The sequence below is a fragment of the Equus asinus genome, chromosome 28, assembly GCF_041296235.1.
Source record: "Equus asinus isolate D_3611 breed Donkey chromosome 28, EquAss-T2T_v2, whole genome shotgun sequence".
Taxonomy (NCBI): domain Eukaryota; kingdom Metazoa; phylum Chordata; class Mammalia; order Perissodactyla; family Equidae; genus Equus; species Equus asinus.
In genome coordinates, this window is record NC_091817.1 from 34311355 (window position 1) to 34327746 (window position 16392).

Below are 16392 nucleotides of genomic sequence, written 5' to 3' on the forward strand. Positions count from 1 at the left end.
TAAGTTCATATATTTGTGCACGTTTCTCTCGGGTGTGAACTTAGGAAATTTGATTTGATTTTTTTTTTATGAGGAAGATTTGCTCTGAGCTACCACCATCTGTGCCAGTCTTCCTCTACTTTGTGTGTGGGATGCCCCCTAGCATGGCTGATGAGCAGGTCCTCACCTGGGATCTGAACCTGTGAATCCTGGGCCACCGAAGTGGAGCGTGCGGAACTTTAACCACTTGGCCGTGGGGCTGGCCCCTGATTGGATTTTTTTAATTTAAATTTTTGTTGAGATAATGATAGATTATATGCAGTTGTAAAAAATAATAGAACTCTTGTAACTTTCCCCCTTTTCCTCCAAAAGTAATATTTTACAAAACTGTAGTGCCATATTACAACCAGGATATTGACATTGATAGAATCCACAGATCTTACTCTGACTTCCCCAGTTTTACTTCCATACAACTGATTTGTCTTTTAAAGAGAAAACAGGATAGTTTAATTGGTAGAGTCAAGAGTCATTTGTTCTGGACTACAGTACTCAACATGCAAATTAACGTTTACCTCTTGCTACAGAAATTGGCACTTTCCTGGGACATTTGATCCAGACAGAATTATTTCTGGGCAGCCTTTATCTATGTACCTGCCAGCAAGTGCTCTCTCTCCCTTCTTATAACAATATGTAAAACTTTCTTATTTAGAATAACTGTGTCTTCGAGTTCAACTGAGTGGCCATATACAGTACAGAACCATTGATTTTTCGGTGGATTTGATGTATTCTGGACTCCAGATCAAGAATATCCCATTATTTAACCTATCTGTGATCATCTTGAAGGCGCTTGAGAATCCAGCAGTGTCTCAGGGTCACCATTTTCCCTGGACAGTATTACGAGTTATAGGCGGTTTGCTAAGTCTGTCCTGGCCCTTAGTATTCCCTTTGAAAAAGAGCTTATTCGAGTAAAGTTTTGACACATTTGCTCTTTATATCATTTTGTAGGCTCAAAATGAACAATATAGGGAGATTTGTTTTGTTCATACATAGTTTCTAAATTTTCAGTAATGAAATTTCTTATTTTATAAAGGAAGTTATTAAAATACTAGCACATAAATTAAATGTAAAAATACAGAGTATTTGGATTCCAAGGAAACAGGAGTTTACTGTGGTTTAGAAGTCAGGCTGATTGTACATGATAATTAGTTATAACTGGCAATGATTTTTCCAAAGATTGAATTTTTGCTACGTTTTTTGTCTACTATCACTAGCTTGAGTTTTTTCCTTTCTCTGCCTTTCATTTCTACAGTCACCAGCAGGAAATTTTAAAACATTTTTGAAATAGCTCTTTCCCTCTAAATCACCTGGCACATAGTCCTCATTTCCTCTAGTTTCAAACATAAAGGGGAACCTGGCTCAAGCAAGAGTGATCCTTGCTTCCCCCCCTCACCAGCTCATGCATTGTCCTTTTTATTCTGAGAGGCTCCTGCTCAGAAGAATGTTACAAGGTTAAAGGCTCCTTTGAGTTCCTGACAGACTAATCCCTGTTTGGTCTTCAAAAAATAGACGTCTGTAAGTCCTTTTTGAACATGCCTTCAAAGTGGAGGGCTTTGGCCATGAGCTCTTCTTTGACATCATCTGTTGCCCACTGGTGATCTCTTAGCTCCAAAACTTGCCCCATTGTCTTGAAAGCTTTGTTGGTGTCTGCAGGCATGGCCATGGCTGCTCCAGTCATCTATGCCTGCATCATTCCCAGAATCAGAGAGTAAATGCTCTGAAGCCCAAATGCATAGCAGAAGTACTAGGATGTAGAACTCACTAGGATGCAGCTAATGTGAGTAGTTTGATTCCTTGTTGTATCAGAGGCTTAAAACAGGGTCATTGGAAATAGGACTTTGGTTGTGACAAAGCCCGAGAATATCGTGTTGATCTATCCACCAATAAGAATCATAGGGAGGAAGATTGGTGCACTCCCTTTTATCGTGTCGGTGAGCATAGTGGGATCAGTCATAGGAGAAGTTCGTACTATTTTTGCTTCATTTTTTTTGAAAAATCTATCCTCTGGGTTGTTGAAGCAATATTTTCATGTCAAGAAGGACTATTTGGGAATATAATTTGCATTTTCCCTGAGGACTATGCTTCAAATTAAGACTTAACTGTCAGATACCTGCTCCCGGGTGAGCTTCTTGTCACTCTGCAGCACTGTGGACCACAGTGGTGGGTCATACCTGCAAAGAAGTGATGCTAAAGATGGGCAAAACCACCCAGAGGCTCCTGTTGGAGTCGAGCACAGCTCCCAACATCTTTCTGACAGCCAGCCTGGCCAAGGTGGCAGGGTTTCTCCTCCGTGGGGTTCTGGGGTTCGTCTTCGGATTCTTCTCAGGGCATTCTTCTGCCCCTCAGCTTGGGCATTATCTTGGCCCAGGACTGGCCTGGGCTCTGCTATGGCCTCAGGCCTAGTGCACTGCCTGCATCTGGGCTGCCATTTGATTTTAAATAGTATCTGAAGTTTATAGAGTTCTAAAACAGAAACTAAGGATGCCTGACATCTTTTTGCTTGTTCTCAACCATCTATCTTAAGACTACATTTTGGAATAAGAATTACTAAACCTAGGGGGTTTTTCCACCACTCTGACCCTCCTTGCCTCCATGAAAAAAACTAGACTATAAAACAGAATATACTATATGAATTCACTTTCATAAAAAACACCAAAACTTTTATTTATCACTGCTTAATACATGAAAATGGCTAGCCCTGGTGGTCTAGTAGTTAAGATTTGCCGCTCTCACCATTTCAGCCCAGGTTTGTTTCTGGTTAGGGAACCACACCACCTGTCTGTCAGTTGTCATACTGTGGTGGCTAGGTGTTGCTGTGATGCTGAACGCTATGCCACTGGTATTTCAAATACCAGCAGGGTCACCCGTGGTGGACAGGTTTCAGCAGAACTTCCAGACTAGCCAGACTAGGAAGGACATGGCCACCCTCTTCCAAAAAAATTGGCCATGGAAACCCTATGTATAGGGGCTGGTCCGGTGGCACAGCGGTTAAGTTCACACATTCTGCTTTGGCAGGCGGGGGTTCGCTGGTTTGGATCCCGGGTGCAGACATGGTACTGCTTGGCAAGCCATGCTGTGTTAGGCATCCCACATAGAAAGTGGAGGAAGATGGGCATGGATGTTAGCTCAGGGCCAGTCTTCCTCAGAAAACAGAGGATTGGCAGCAGATGTTAGCTCAAGGCTAATCTTCCTCAAAAAAAAAGAGAAACCCTGTGAATAGCAGTGGAGTGTTGTCTCATATAGTGCGAGAAAGTGAGAGAGTGGCACAAAAAGACTGGGCAGGTAGGGTTCCGCTCTGCTGTACACAGGACTGCTAGGAGTCGGAATGGACTCAATGGCACTGCAAACGAAAGTACATTAACATAGTAAATACTCAATAAAAATTGCAGCATAATGATTGAAATGATTGAATGTACAGGAAAAACAATGGAGTTTCACGCACCAAAATGTTAATTAACTCTACTTATTTCTGTTATGCAACTAGAGTTGATTCTTTATTCTTGTTTTTTCCAAATTCAGTGGAAAAAAATAGGCATTTTTAAATGTTTCATTTTCTCTTATTTACAAGTGGTGAGAGATTGATGACAATGAAAATACTTTGTAGTTGTGGAAAGAGCTGTGTAGAAAGTTATAAGTTCAGCCATTCCCTGAAATATCTCATGCTGCTAAGAAATTCTGTTATTCCTTTACTCTGAAAGGCAACATAATAGTTGCTGTGTGTCACATGGAAAAAATATCTTCTATAGTTTAGATACATAAAGCAAATTGGGACACAATTCCCAAACTAATGGCTTACTACACCTGAGCGTGTTCTGATGTACTGACAGATGAGTGGGGCTATCTTACTCTTGCTTTAAAACAGCATGCTTAAATAGTGGGATAGGAGACCCGTATATTGGGTGGAGACCTTTTAGGAGACAAAAATAGAAGTCATCCTTATCCTCAGGAGCTCATAGGCAAGTGACTGACAGGGAGGTTACATTTAGAGTGTTTGTGCATCAGCTGAGTTTGGCTTTAAAATAGGGATGAAAATATTATTCCTGCTTAAAAGCATTACTTGATGTTTCAGAAAATTACTTCAAATAAGTTTACATATGTCAAGTAACGTTAAGTTCTAAATTTACTAGTTATAAGTAAATGTTTATTGAGTTTTTGCTTTAAATCAGGGACTAAATGTAATTTTTAAAAAATTATTTTCTGAGTAGGTAATACTTTACTTGGTAAGACAGTTTCAAGAGGGTAGCAGTGAAAAGTCGTCCTTCCACCCTGTCTCCTTGCCACCAGCTTCTCTTCAGTGTTTGCTTTCAGTGTTTGCAGAGAGATTTTATGCATATGCACACATATATGTATCTGCTTTTTAGAATCATAGATGATAGCATGTTATACAAACTATACCGTTCTTTTCTTGAGTACAAAGTATTTCATATCCTATCTCATTTAATACTCGCAATAGTAGTTAAGATAGGTACTCACATTATCTCCATTTTACAGTTAAGGAAACAAAGACATTTTGAGTTCTTAGTAGCTTGTCCAGGGTCATATAGCTTGTAAATTATAGATAGAATCAACTTCCCAGGTGTAGGAGCAGTTATTTTGGTATTACTTATTTAACTTTTGAAACCATTTCAAGCTTACAGAAAAGTTGCAAGAATGGAATAAAGCATTCCATATGCCCTTTGCCCAGAGTCTCCATTCAGGTTTCTGCAGCAGTCTCAGCAATGCTGGCAAAGGGAATCAAGTCGGGAGCACACGTTGTTTCCACTTCTCATGTCTTTCCAGCCTCCTTGAATCTGGAACCATTCTTCAGTCTTTCCTTGGCTTTCATGACCTTGAGGTATTTGGAGATCACAGGCCAGTCATGTTGTAGAATATCTCTCAGTTTACAGTTGGCCTAGGTTTCCTCACAATTATACTCATATTATGCATTTTTGGCCAAAAGGTCACAGAAGTTATGTTGTGTTCTTCCCATTGCATGCTATCAGGTGGCATACAATGTCGGTTCATCCCATTACTCCCATTAAAGGGAGAAAAGGGAAAGGAAGAGGGGGGAGGGGAAAGTACCTTATATTACTTTGCTTTTCAGAGAGCCCTCTGTTCAGTCAATCATCTTTCCTTGTAGCATCCTGGAGGAGAAGAGGTTCTGCTGGAACAAGCTGGTGCAGATGCAAGTGAAAGCTTTGAAGATGTGGGCCACTCCTCTGATGCCAGAGAAATGCTGAAGCAGTACTATATTGGTGACGTGCATCCGGTAAGAACTATCCGAGCTAGGAGTGCTTATGGAGAGTAAGCTACCCAGCAGCTGCAGAACGCGATGAGAGGATGAATTATTAAAATGGGAATCCATTCAATCTAGCCAGCAGGCTAAATTTTCTCCAAAATCATCTAGCCTTACTGTGCTAACATAGAACTTGTATATCTCTGAAAATGGAACTGATTGTGGATTTTTTTTTTAATTGATTGGTTTTTGTAATGCAGTTAATAACGTCTCTACCTGAAATAGTGGTTTGGTGGTTCTTGCAAATTCTTTGCTAAAAGGTGTTAACTATGGACTTTTTAAACCATACCATTCTAATAAGGGACCTTGATGATACGTTTGCTACTAACAGAATGTGCTCTCATGTTCCAAGGTTAGAGACAAGCACATAGAGAGGGTTCGTTTGGATATATCTTAAAATATTTATTTTCCGCTTTTAACAGAATGACCTTAAACCTGAAGGTGGTGGCAAGGTAAGAAGACATCTGTTTCTCTTGTGTGTTTCAAGTGTTTGTATTTCTATTTACTCAAATAGAATTACTTTTTTAAAAAATTAACAAAAGAAGTGTTTACTTCTCCCCCAAGCAAAAATCCTATTTTTCAGGAATTGGGACTCAGTCCCATCTCAGGAAAAAAGAACAGCTGAGTCTTGAACAGTAGGAAATATTTTGTTCATGTTTCTGTTTGCTTTTGAAAAAACTGAAACTCTAACGTCATGCCCTGTATGGGTTTGAAAGAAATTAGTTTATGGGTTTAATTGTAGAGAAGTATTCCTTGTTTTTACATTAATTAGTACAGGTGATAATAATTGCTTCTGTGTTGGAAAAAGAATTGGAAAGTTGATTTTCTCTTAGAAGTCTTAGAAGGAGTTGTAGACTGAAGTAATTGACCAGAACAGACCTTTCTTTCCTTATTCCCAAATTGAATCCTTTTATGGTGTAGGCTCAAATAGGCCTACACCCTTCCCATTTACTCAGTGATAGAATAAAAACAAAAAATTAAATATTTGAAAACCTTAATGTGCACTGCATAATGTACCAGGAAGAAAATATGAAAGCCTTTTTGCTTCCCACAAGCTGGGTGGTTGCTCTCCTCTGTTCCCTCACAGTTTTCCTTGACTTCTGTCCTTCAGAAAGCTATTACGTTACCCTCTGATTTAAAGGGACAGCACTTTCGTCACTGCCTGGAACATCATGGAGGTGATGCTTCCTCCCCTTACCCTCCTTCTGGCTTCTTGCTTTCCTTTTCTCATTGAGCTGGAATTACTGAACACATTTGACACAGCAATTAAAGTTGGCCTAAACACAAGAATTCTTTCAACTCAAGAGATTGCTTGATAGTGTCTGCCATCTGTTGCCTTGCAATCCAGAGTGTTTGTGTAAGTTAACTCTTCCGTCTTGCTGCACTCTGCTACTCTGAACGGTTGGATTGTTTACGACAGGAAATGAAATGGTTCTTTAAATGCTTTGTGAGCCCTGTTGATTTGTTCATCCGCCCCTTCTAACACAGGTACTGTCTATTCTTAAATGCTCACTTGTATAATTAAGGTAAAATTTGAACTAAGCATGGCCTCATTTAGTATATTGAACATGTCCAGAAGACATTGCTCTCAGAGGTCAACATTTGATTCAAGGATTAGTCCCATCTGTACCAGAGATGCACCTTGTATGTCGGAGCCGTAACCCACTTGTGCATAGCAATTGTGAGAGCACCCTTTATATTAAAAAAGCAGAAAAAATATTTTTGGAATTATAATGTCTAGAAGTCCACAGATTGCTTCTTGTCGCTGTTTTTCTTCCTTGGTAGCACAGTAGATAGTTAGGACCATTCTTAGAAATGGAGAGCAGTATTTTTCAAAAGCTGTTCCTCGTCTTACCTATAGTATATCGGAATCCCTTGGCATGTTTTCTGAAATGTGTATTTCCTGGGCTTCCACTGCTACTGATTCATAACCTCTGGAGGTGGGACTTGGGAATTTGCTTTTCAAGTAAAGTAAAGACTTTTTTGCTGAATGATATGCCCATCTTTTCATTTGAAAACTTAGGAAATTTTAATTCTCTTCTGTGGAAAGCACTGTCTGTCTTCTATAGGCCAAAGAATTACTTAGAAATGTGGCAGCTAAATTAAAACTATTGAGCCTTGGACTTTCGGTAAGAAATATAGAGAAAGAAACCCTTTTAGTTCACTAAATTCAGTAATAATGTGGAAGTCTCCAAATGCAGTTTGGCCCCTGCCTGGGTGAAACAGTGATCAAAGGCGGTGTTGTCGAGGCCGTTTTCCTCATGGCTGTTGTACCCACAGGACAGCCTTCATTAAGTAGAGAGCTGGTTATTGAGTGTTTCGAGTCATAGTGCTGTACTCCAGGCAGATTAGGCAAGGAAAACCTTTGGAGAAAATTTCAAGACCACCTGCATAGGTTGTCATAGAGCTGTAGTCAAACCTGATTTCAGTTCCAGGAAGAAATTCTTGGTCCCTCAGATTTATTTCTTACAGAGTTTTGAATAGGCCCTTCTGTCTAGGATGTAGGTGTCTCTCTTGTTAATTTTTCTTCATCCACTGTGAAGAAATGGATGTAAAGTTCATTTCATTAATACTTTCTTTTGCTTAAGCGTTTCTGAACCTCTCTGAAGAAGTGATTTCTTTGAAGCCTATTAAGAGGTGTCTTCTTCCTTATGGGACAGAGTTTTCATTTCCCTTCTCCCTCATCTCCTTTCCTTTATTATTTTTTTTGTGAGGAAGATTGACCCTGAGCTAACATCTGTCACCAATCTTCCTCTTTTCTTTTTTTTTTCCTCCCCAAAGACCCAGTACATAGTTGTATGTCTTAGTTGTAGGTCCTTCTAGTTCTTCTTAGGTGGGATGCTGCCTCAGCATGGCTTGATGAGTGATGCTAGATCTGCACCCGGGATCTGAACCGGCAAACCCTGGGCCGCCGAAGTGGAGCAGGCGAATTTAACCACTATGCCACCGGGTCGGCCCCCTTTCCTTTTTTCTTTTCTTCTCCACTTCTGCTCTCCTCCCTCCACAGCTCCGTATCTCTTCCTTCCCTCCCTGAACTGTCTCCTCCTCCTCAAAATTAAAAAAAGAAAACACCCCAGAACATGCTATTCCAGAATATAAATCAGGAAGATTTTCCCAGTTTTTTTGAAACTACCTTTCATATTGCTTTTGCTATGACACAGGTAGATAATTGAAAGTCACTATTGTTTTCTTGTTAGATTGGTAATGCCTGAGGTTCAAGGGCCTGCAATATTGCAATACTAAAACTTGAAAGCTTAGAAACTACAGGTCTGGCAACAGATGTTTTTCTTAGCTGCTTCAGTCAAAGATAATTAACTAGAATTAAAACCCTTTTTGTCTCTGTGATTCTCTTCCTGGCTAGATTAGTCCCATGCTGAGAGCCATCAATCTTCTATTCATATTTGAGTTCACATTTTTCTGGTCTGCTTTAGGTTATGGAAACTCACCTTACAAACAGACTTAGTGTTTCCTGTGCCAGCCTGCCCGCCTGCCTACTGTGCTGCAAGTATCCTAGACGCATTTGTGGTCCATGAAGTCTCTCTTTTGATTATGCTCTTGCTTCTAGGTTGCTTCTGTTATCACTCAATCTGGCATCAGTTCAGGAGATAGGGTACATATAAATGCTAACCTGACCACAAAAGTGGGCACCATTTCATTCATTTATTCAACAGGTATTATCTAGGTGACAGTTCAACTGCTTCACTAGTCAGATCTCATTACAATGAATAGACCCAATAACTTGACCATTTTCCCATTTAAATAGTTTGCATGGGTAGTACAGGATGTACATGGTAAAAATTTCAAATAGTACAAAAAAGTGTATGATAAAAGATGACTTCCTCCCATCCAGTTCCCCTTCCCCAGAGGTAACCAGCTACCATTTTGTTTACTTTTCCAAAGAAATTCTGTAGATACGGAAATATAAATGGATAGATGGCTGGCTGGCTGAATGGATCGGTCAGTCGATAGATAGGCAGACCAACCATCTCTTCCTTTAAAAAAAATCTCGTACGTATTGTTCTGCACCTTGCTTCTTTTTACTTAAAAATTTTATCTTAATGATTGTTCCTTATCAGTTCAGAAAGATCTTCCTCATTCTTTTTTCATAAATATTTAGTATTCCATAGACTAAAGTTTTGATGCGATGACATTTGCTGCAACAAGATTTAATCTTTTTTTTAAACAAATAAGATTGTCTCCATAAAGGCTTGACATGTTTTTTAAACTTCATTTTTTAACTTAAGAAGTTTAACATTTGAAATCTAGTAAAGTCCACATATGTTAGAAGCAATCTGTAAATTGCAGTTAGAGGCAGATACATTTTTTCTCACAGATGCTACAGTCTTTTGTTGTTTTTTTTTTTTTTTTTTTTTTGAGGAAGGTTAGCCGTCAGCTGACTACTGCCAGTCCTCCTCTTTTTGCTGAGGAAGCCTGGCTCTGAGCTAACATCCGTGCCCATCTTCCTCTACTGTATATGTGGGACGCCTACCACAGCATGGCTGCCAAGCGGTGCCATGTCCGCACCCGGGATCCGAACCAGTGAACCCCGGGCCGCCGAGAAGCGGAACGTGCGAACTTAACCGCTGCGCCACCCGGCCGGCCCCAACACAGATAGTTTTCTGTTACACATACATAACATATTATAGATACATAACATTCAGTTTGCTTTCTCTTTTATGGGAGAGAAGCTAAAAAGAATACCTTATTTACAATTGTGTAATATAGTTAGTTGGTTGCATTATACTAAAAATTTCAAGAGTTGTTTAATGTTCCTGTCGTACTTACGACCTAAGTTTTAAAGTTGGGAATAGCGATGCAGATGCCCTTTAGATGAGTAGCGATTGCCATTTGCTCAAGAATTTTGTCAGGTGTTTTCTTTGTTCCCTGTTTTTGTCTAGCATTTCTAACTTGTAACATACTCTTTTGAAATAAAATATAGACTGTCTGGCAAAGTCACTCTCCAAAGACTACCCTTTGTTGAGGGATCTCAAGAATTAATATCCTCTTGTAACGCTCTGTTTAGAAATATTTAATTGTGCAGCATAAGGTGTCAGAAGGACAAGGTAACATCCTTTTCAAATCAGCCCTCAATGTTATAACAAGTTTTTCACTTCTTAGGGCCTGGTAGAAATTATTCTGTGAGTGTTTTAATTTTTTTCTCCAGTGATATCTTATATATCTTAACATAGTGTGTTCTTGAGAGACTCATACAGAAATTTGTTTTAGAGGGCATTGTTCATCTTTGAACTTTGCCTTATGAGCAGCTTTATAAAAAGGTTGCTCATGTATAATGAAATACTTCCTTTTATCCTACAAAGCCCCTGTAATTATTTATATGTATGTAAATATATTTATTTATTTATTTATTTTATGAGAGAATTAAAACCTTAGTGAACTTTAAACTTTAGGAACCAGTTTATTTAAACAGTTGATTTTCAACTAAAATCAGAATAGACTTAAAGCAATTTGGTTGTTTGGAAGTGTATTCCAAACTCCTTGGAGAATAAAGAAGCGTGCATATTAATGGCTTGATAGGGCTTTTGTGGGAAGATCTCTGGATTTGATCTGCTCTTTTGTAACTGAAATCATATAATATTGCAATCACTATTTTCCATGCCAAAGATTGAGAACAGTCACTGTTCTCCTGACCAGAAATCTTGCCTGTAAATTAAAATGTGGGCAAGAACATAACCAGCCAGATATGGCTGAACACCCAAAGGGATAAATTAAAGTTAGTCATAAACTGTAGGAATTTTACTTAAGCATCCGTTAGATTCAGCACAGAGCTTTGGAGTGGAAATGCGAGTTGGGGGACTCTGCATAGAGAGTATGGCAGGGTGAGGGTGAAGGAAGGTTTTCTCTTAATAGAACCTTTTTCTTTTTAATTTTGTAACTTTAAAAATAACTAACTGGCTTCTTTCCAAACTCAGCTGAGATTCTTGGCGACTGAGAGCAGTGCCTTGAACAACTCCTTCATTATAGTTGATGAAAAGTGGCGTCGCTCTAGTTTGGCATTTACTTGGCTGTCAGTATCCTACAGAGAGGGCACGCTTCTTTCTCTTCTCTTTCCTCCAGTGTTAGGGAAGTTGATCTTTTTGCCTCCAGGGATGGATTGATCTTAAAACAGAGGTTGAGGTATTTAGTGTTTTTTTTTTAAATGTATATTTTTAACTTTTTATTAATTAGAAAGTATTACAATTTCAGCATATTATGTGGTCTTGGTTCTCTCTGGTCTCTCTCCTCCTCTCTTTCTTCTCTCATTTGCTTACTACATTGTCTGAGGCTCACTCTAAGTTAGCACACATCCAGAGCTTTTGGTTGTAAAAGGGGCTAGCAGCTTTGAAATCTTGAGAATCCATTTATGTGAACTATATGGCTTTTAATGTGATACAGATTAACCATCATAATACATATACTACTCCATAATGCTCTCATGAAGCCTTTCAAATTATCTCATTGTTTTTAATACTAACTCTACTTTTTTTGTCCTATAAATCATTGGTATATATGTGGATAAAGTATAAAAGACCATGGGCATTTTATTGATGGAATTCAATTATTTCTTGGCTACCGTAATGGAATATTTAAAAAGGCAACATTATAATTTAATTTGATACACACACCACCATCGCTATCACTGCCACCAGGGCCTTCCAAATCTGTAAAACATTTGTTGTATTTCTCAAAGATTGACCAATAATATGTTTTAATTAGCCTGATCCATGCTTTCTAGTAGAAATGTCCCAGATAGCAGTAATCATCAAGGTCTCAAAGTGTGGTAGTATATCAGTATGGTTTACCTAAAACTTTTTATTAGAAGTTTTACTTTGCCTATAGGCTAATTTCTTTCAGGTTTGGGGCGTGTATTCATTTGCATGACAGATTTCTGGATATATGAAATTAAAACTCATTTCATGGTCTGCTCTAAAGTATCTAGGCCAGTATGTAGAGTTTTTGGAAATTCTTGGAGATTAGGCAGAGTTGATATTCTGTGTTCGCACCCTGGCATACTTCTGCATATTGGGAAAGGTGATATTTTGGGAAGGAGTAACCTATGCTGATGGGTTATTGTCCTCTGGCAGTAAGTTAGCAAGCCTTTTTTATTATACAGCTGGTTAATGGAATCAATAACTTCATTTGATATTTACTTAAATTGAATAAAAAATTTTAATAATAGCTTTATTAAGATGTAATTCACATACCATCCAATTCACGTATTTATGATGTCAACGGTTTTTAATACATTCACAGAGCTGTGCAACCATAATCACAATCAATTTTGAAACATTTTCATCACTCCAAGAAGAAACTCCATAATCATTAACAGTTATTTTCCATTTCCCTCCAACTCCCCTTCCCCCACAGCCCTAACAAACCACTGATCTACTTTCTGCCTCTATAGATTCGCCTGTTCTGAACATTTTATATAAATGGATTTGTATAATATGTAGTCTTTTGTTTCTGGCTTCTTTCACTTAGCATAATATTTTCAAGGTTCATCCATGTTGTAGCATGTATCAGTACATCATTACTTTTTATTGCCAAAATGTTGCTTTTAAGGTTATTTTGGCCTTTTTCCCCTTTAACTCCATTCTTCCCCGTTTCATTGTAAAATAAGACATAACATCTCCAATCATAATTATTATGATTTCAGGTAGTAAACTAGTTGGTTTCTATAAGCCACGAAGCAATCATCTGCGTGCTCTAGAGCATTTCACAGTTGACCCTATGTTACAAAATGAGAGTTTTAATTTTTTTATGTATGTTTTCAGAAGATGTGATCTTAGCTACTGCCAGTGGCAAGCCCAGCTGAACCAGGCGGCTCATTGTGACTGCAGATTAGTCCATTTCAATATAGTTGGTACCAAGAGCATTGTTTTTACATCTAAAAAAAGTTTAGGTCATTTCTCTATGCTTTCATTAAGGGTGCTTCACTAGGGAATACCAGTATCTTACCAGGAATAGAATTCCCAGTCCTCTCATTGCATATAGCTTTGTAAGCATCAAATTGCATGAAAGGTCAAGTTATGTTAGCTTCAGAGTTTATGTAGATATTCAAGAAGATTTATGTACTCTGTGTTAATCTTCTTTCTTTTTGTCTGTTAATTTTGATTATGCATTTTCTTCAGGACCCTTCGAAAAACAACACGTGCAAAAGGTTAGTATTGCCTTAATAGACTTCCTTATGCTCAAGATAATGTCTAGTAAGAAGTTCTTCCATCAACATACATATATAACATAACTTAAGAGTACAGTTTGACAGTGAATTCTTTTTTGATCAAAATTATTGAGAATTCAGTAGTTCCTTGGCATTAGCAAAATTAATTTTTACAATTTCAGTCTTTTTTGAGTCATCTCAAAATTTCATGCCTTGAGTAGTTTTTCAATCTTGCTGTGACATAAATTGGAATCCTACTCAGTAAGAGGCCAGTATGCGTGGACAGGTAACTACTGTTCAGTCAAGTGCCCGTCTCTGCAGCTCAGCCTAGCTCTGCGACTGCCACTTAATCTTGTTCAATCCTCACAACCGCTCTGTAAGGTAGGTGCTATTACTGCATTTTTACGGAAGAAACAATTACGTAGTGCAGTCATTTTCAGGAATTTGGGTTTTCTCAAAGGTTTATTTACAAATATCCTTTACACTAATATTAGTAATACAGTAGGTATTAGCTCTGAAATGTATAAATTTGCCATCCCTTAAGTGTCTCTACTAAAGATAACTGTGGAATCTTTGGCTTGTAAAAAATCTTTATAGAGATTGTATAAAGCTATCTGTTTTATCTTTCTGAGATCCCACTTAAAGCATTTCAGAAAGAGAGAAAAATGTGTCTTTTTTTCCCCATAAAAGTGTCCCATCTTTTTTGTTTGAGGTGATGGACAGAGTGTTAAAAAAGTGCAAACTTAAAGGACGCTGGTAGTAAATTCAACTTCCTTAATATTGAGGACTTGTGCTCCCCCAAGTGCTCCATAGAGAATTTTGCAGTAGACTTATGCTACACATAAAACTATTAAGAATTATTATGCAGAATGCTTAAAGAATTCCTACAAATCAACTTTTAAAAAATAACTTTGTAGAATATGAGAAAAAGACTTAAACAAGTACCTTAGAGAAGAGGAAACACCAATATAAGCATATGAAAAAAAGGTTTAATTTCATTTGTCACCAGAGAGATGCAAATTAAAATTAGAGGGTATTTCTCACACCTGCGGGATTGGCAAAAATTAAAAATTCCAAAAATAAGAAGAGTTGTTTAGGAAGTGGATCACCAAGATTCTTAGGGAAATGTAAAGTGGTACAATCACTTTGGAAAACAATTTGGCATTATCTAGTAAATCTAACAATGTGAATAACTTTTGACCCAGCAATTCCATTTCTCAGGATATACTCAAGAGAAATGTGTGCACGTGTATACCACAAAACATGCACAAGAATGTCCATTGTTGGGGCCAGCTCAGTGGCACAGCCCTTAAGTTCGCATGTTCCACTTCAGTGGCCTGGGGTTCGCTAGTTCGGATCCCTGGTGTGGACCTACACACCGCTTCTCAAGCCACACTGTGGCAGGCGTCCCACATATGAAATAGAGGAAGATGGGCACAGATGTGAGCTCAGGGCCAGTCTTCCTCAGCAAAAAGAGGAGGATTGGTGGCAGATGTTAGCTCAGGGCTAATCTTCCTCCAAAAAAAAGAACGTCCATAGCAACGTTACTCAAGATATTAAAATATTGGAAACAACCCACATAACCAGTCATTAATAAAATGAATGAATTCATTCTGGTGTATTCATACAGTGGAATACTACAAAGCAGTAAAATAAGTGAATCACGTCTACATGCAATAACCTGAATGAATCTCCAAGAGGAAGTTCTGTCTATGGCCCGGGAGTTATGTTGATCCTGAGCCTCCTTTGGCACAGTATAAATGCATCTCCTCTGGTTCTGTTCTCAGTGGCAGTCCAGTACTGTGAAGGATTATTTGAGGATTGACCGTCAGCCGTTCTCAGTGTTTTGTACTGAAGAATTTCTCTTCTTTAGTGTTTTCTTAAGAACCCTACTTTTGAGCTCTTTTGTCTCTTGTGGTTGCTCTCCAAGATATCTGAATTCATTATTCTTCGGGGGAGATTTCTTCAAAGTTCTTGTGTGCCATATTGCTCATGTACATGCCAGCTTGCTTGTTTTTTTAAACAAAGGTACCTGGCTGACATTCTAAACTTGTCCGGAGCAGCTTTTTGCCATATTTAAGTGTACAAACTGCTAGGCATGTTTAGGCAAAAAGAATCATTTTTATTATTGAACCTCAGCTGGTTTTATTGGCTTCAAAGTCTTTTAATATCAAGACTGCATTTGTCTTAAGTAGAGGAACAGGCAGGTCACTTGCATCGTGGAAGAATGACGCCTTGGAACTAGCAGTGCTAATAAGCGCTGTTTGAGAAGAAGAATTGTTTTAGGGCCATGGTGACTGCCCTCAAACTCCTGAGGAAAGTCTCTTACTTACAGGACTTTTGAAGCCACCTGCCATTTACTTTATTAGAACTATCAATGTGTTCTGTGTGTGTGTATATCCTTGTTAAGCAGAGATTAAGAGGATGGGTTTGGAACCACTCGACTTGCTTCACTTTGTGATTTTAGGTGCAAAGCTTGCATTTCCTATGTCTAAAATGAGAATAATAGTAGTACCTATTTTGCAGAGTTGTTGTGAGGATTAAATTTAAAAAAATACATGTGAGACAGAAATAATATGGCCAATAGTTGTATTAGATGTTATTGCTTCTAAATTTATAATTATATATATAAAATGATGGCTTTTTCCTGTTTAAAAAAATGTTAATTGTAAAATATTTGAAAAACAAAGCACAAAGAAGAAAAATGTGAATAGCCATAATCCCAGAACCCAGAAATGGGTTTGTAAAAATGCGCGTGGAGGTGTGCATATACATATATATCTTTTTTTGGTATCACACTATACATTCTGTTTTCAATCTTTTTAAAATTGATTAAATATTGTCACTCCAATCCAAATAGTTGTTGTTTCCACCTACTGTGATAAAAGCAGTTAAATTTCCCCAAATAAATCAGAACTCTGCT

At 38.1% G+C, this 16392-nt stretch overlaps 1 protein-coding gene and 1 pseudogene across 2 annotated transcripts in view; one reads left to right on the forward strand and one right to left on the reverse strand.

Moving 5' to 3' along the window:
• CYB5B (cytochrome b5 type B) overlaps window positions 1-16392 on the forward strand; it is a 33139-nt gene that overhangs the window by 12928 nt on the left and 3819 nt on the right. Inside the window, exons 2-5 of one of the 2 annotated variants that reach the window (XM_014827697.3) lie at window positions 5156-5284; window positions 5734-5763; window positions 8743-8812; window positions 13441-13469. In XM_014827697.3, coding sequence (XP_014683183.1) covers window positions 5156-5284; window positions 5734-5763; window positions 8743-8812; window positions 13441-13442 — 231 coding nt within the window. In that variant the 3' untranslated portion in view covers window positions 13443-13469. The remainder of the gene's footprint in view (window positions 1-5155; window positions 5285-5733; window positions 5764-8742; window positions 8813-13440; window positions 13470-16392) is intronic. The other variant, XM_014827696.3, reaches the window with a different exon arrangement.
• Window positions 1392-2430, reverse strand: LOC106822477 (ER membrane protein complex subunit 3 pseudogene; annotated as a pseudogene).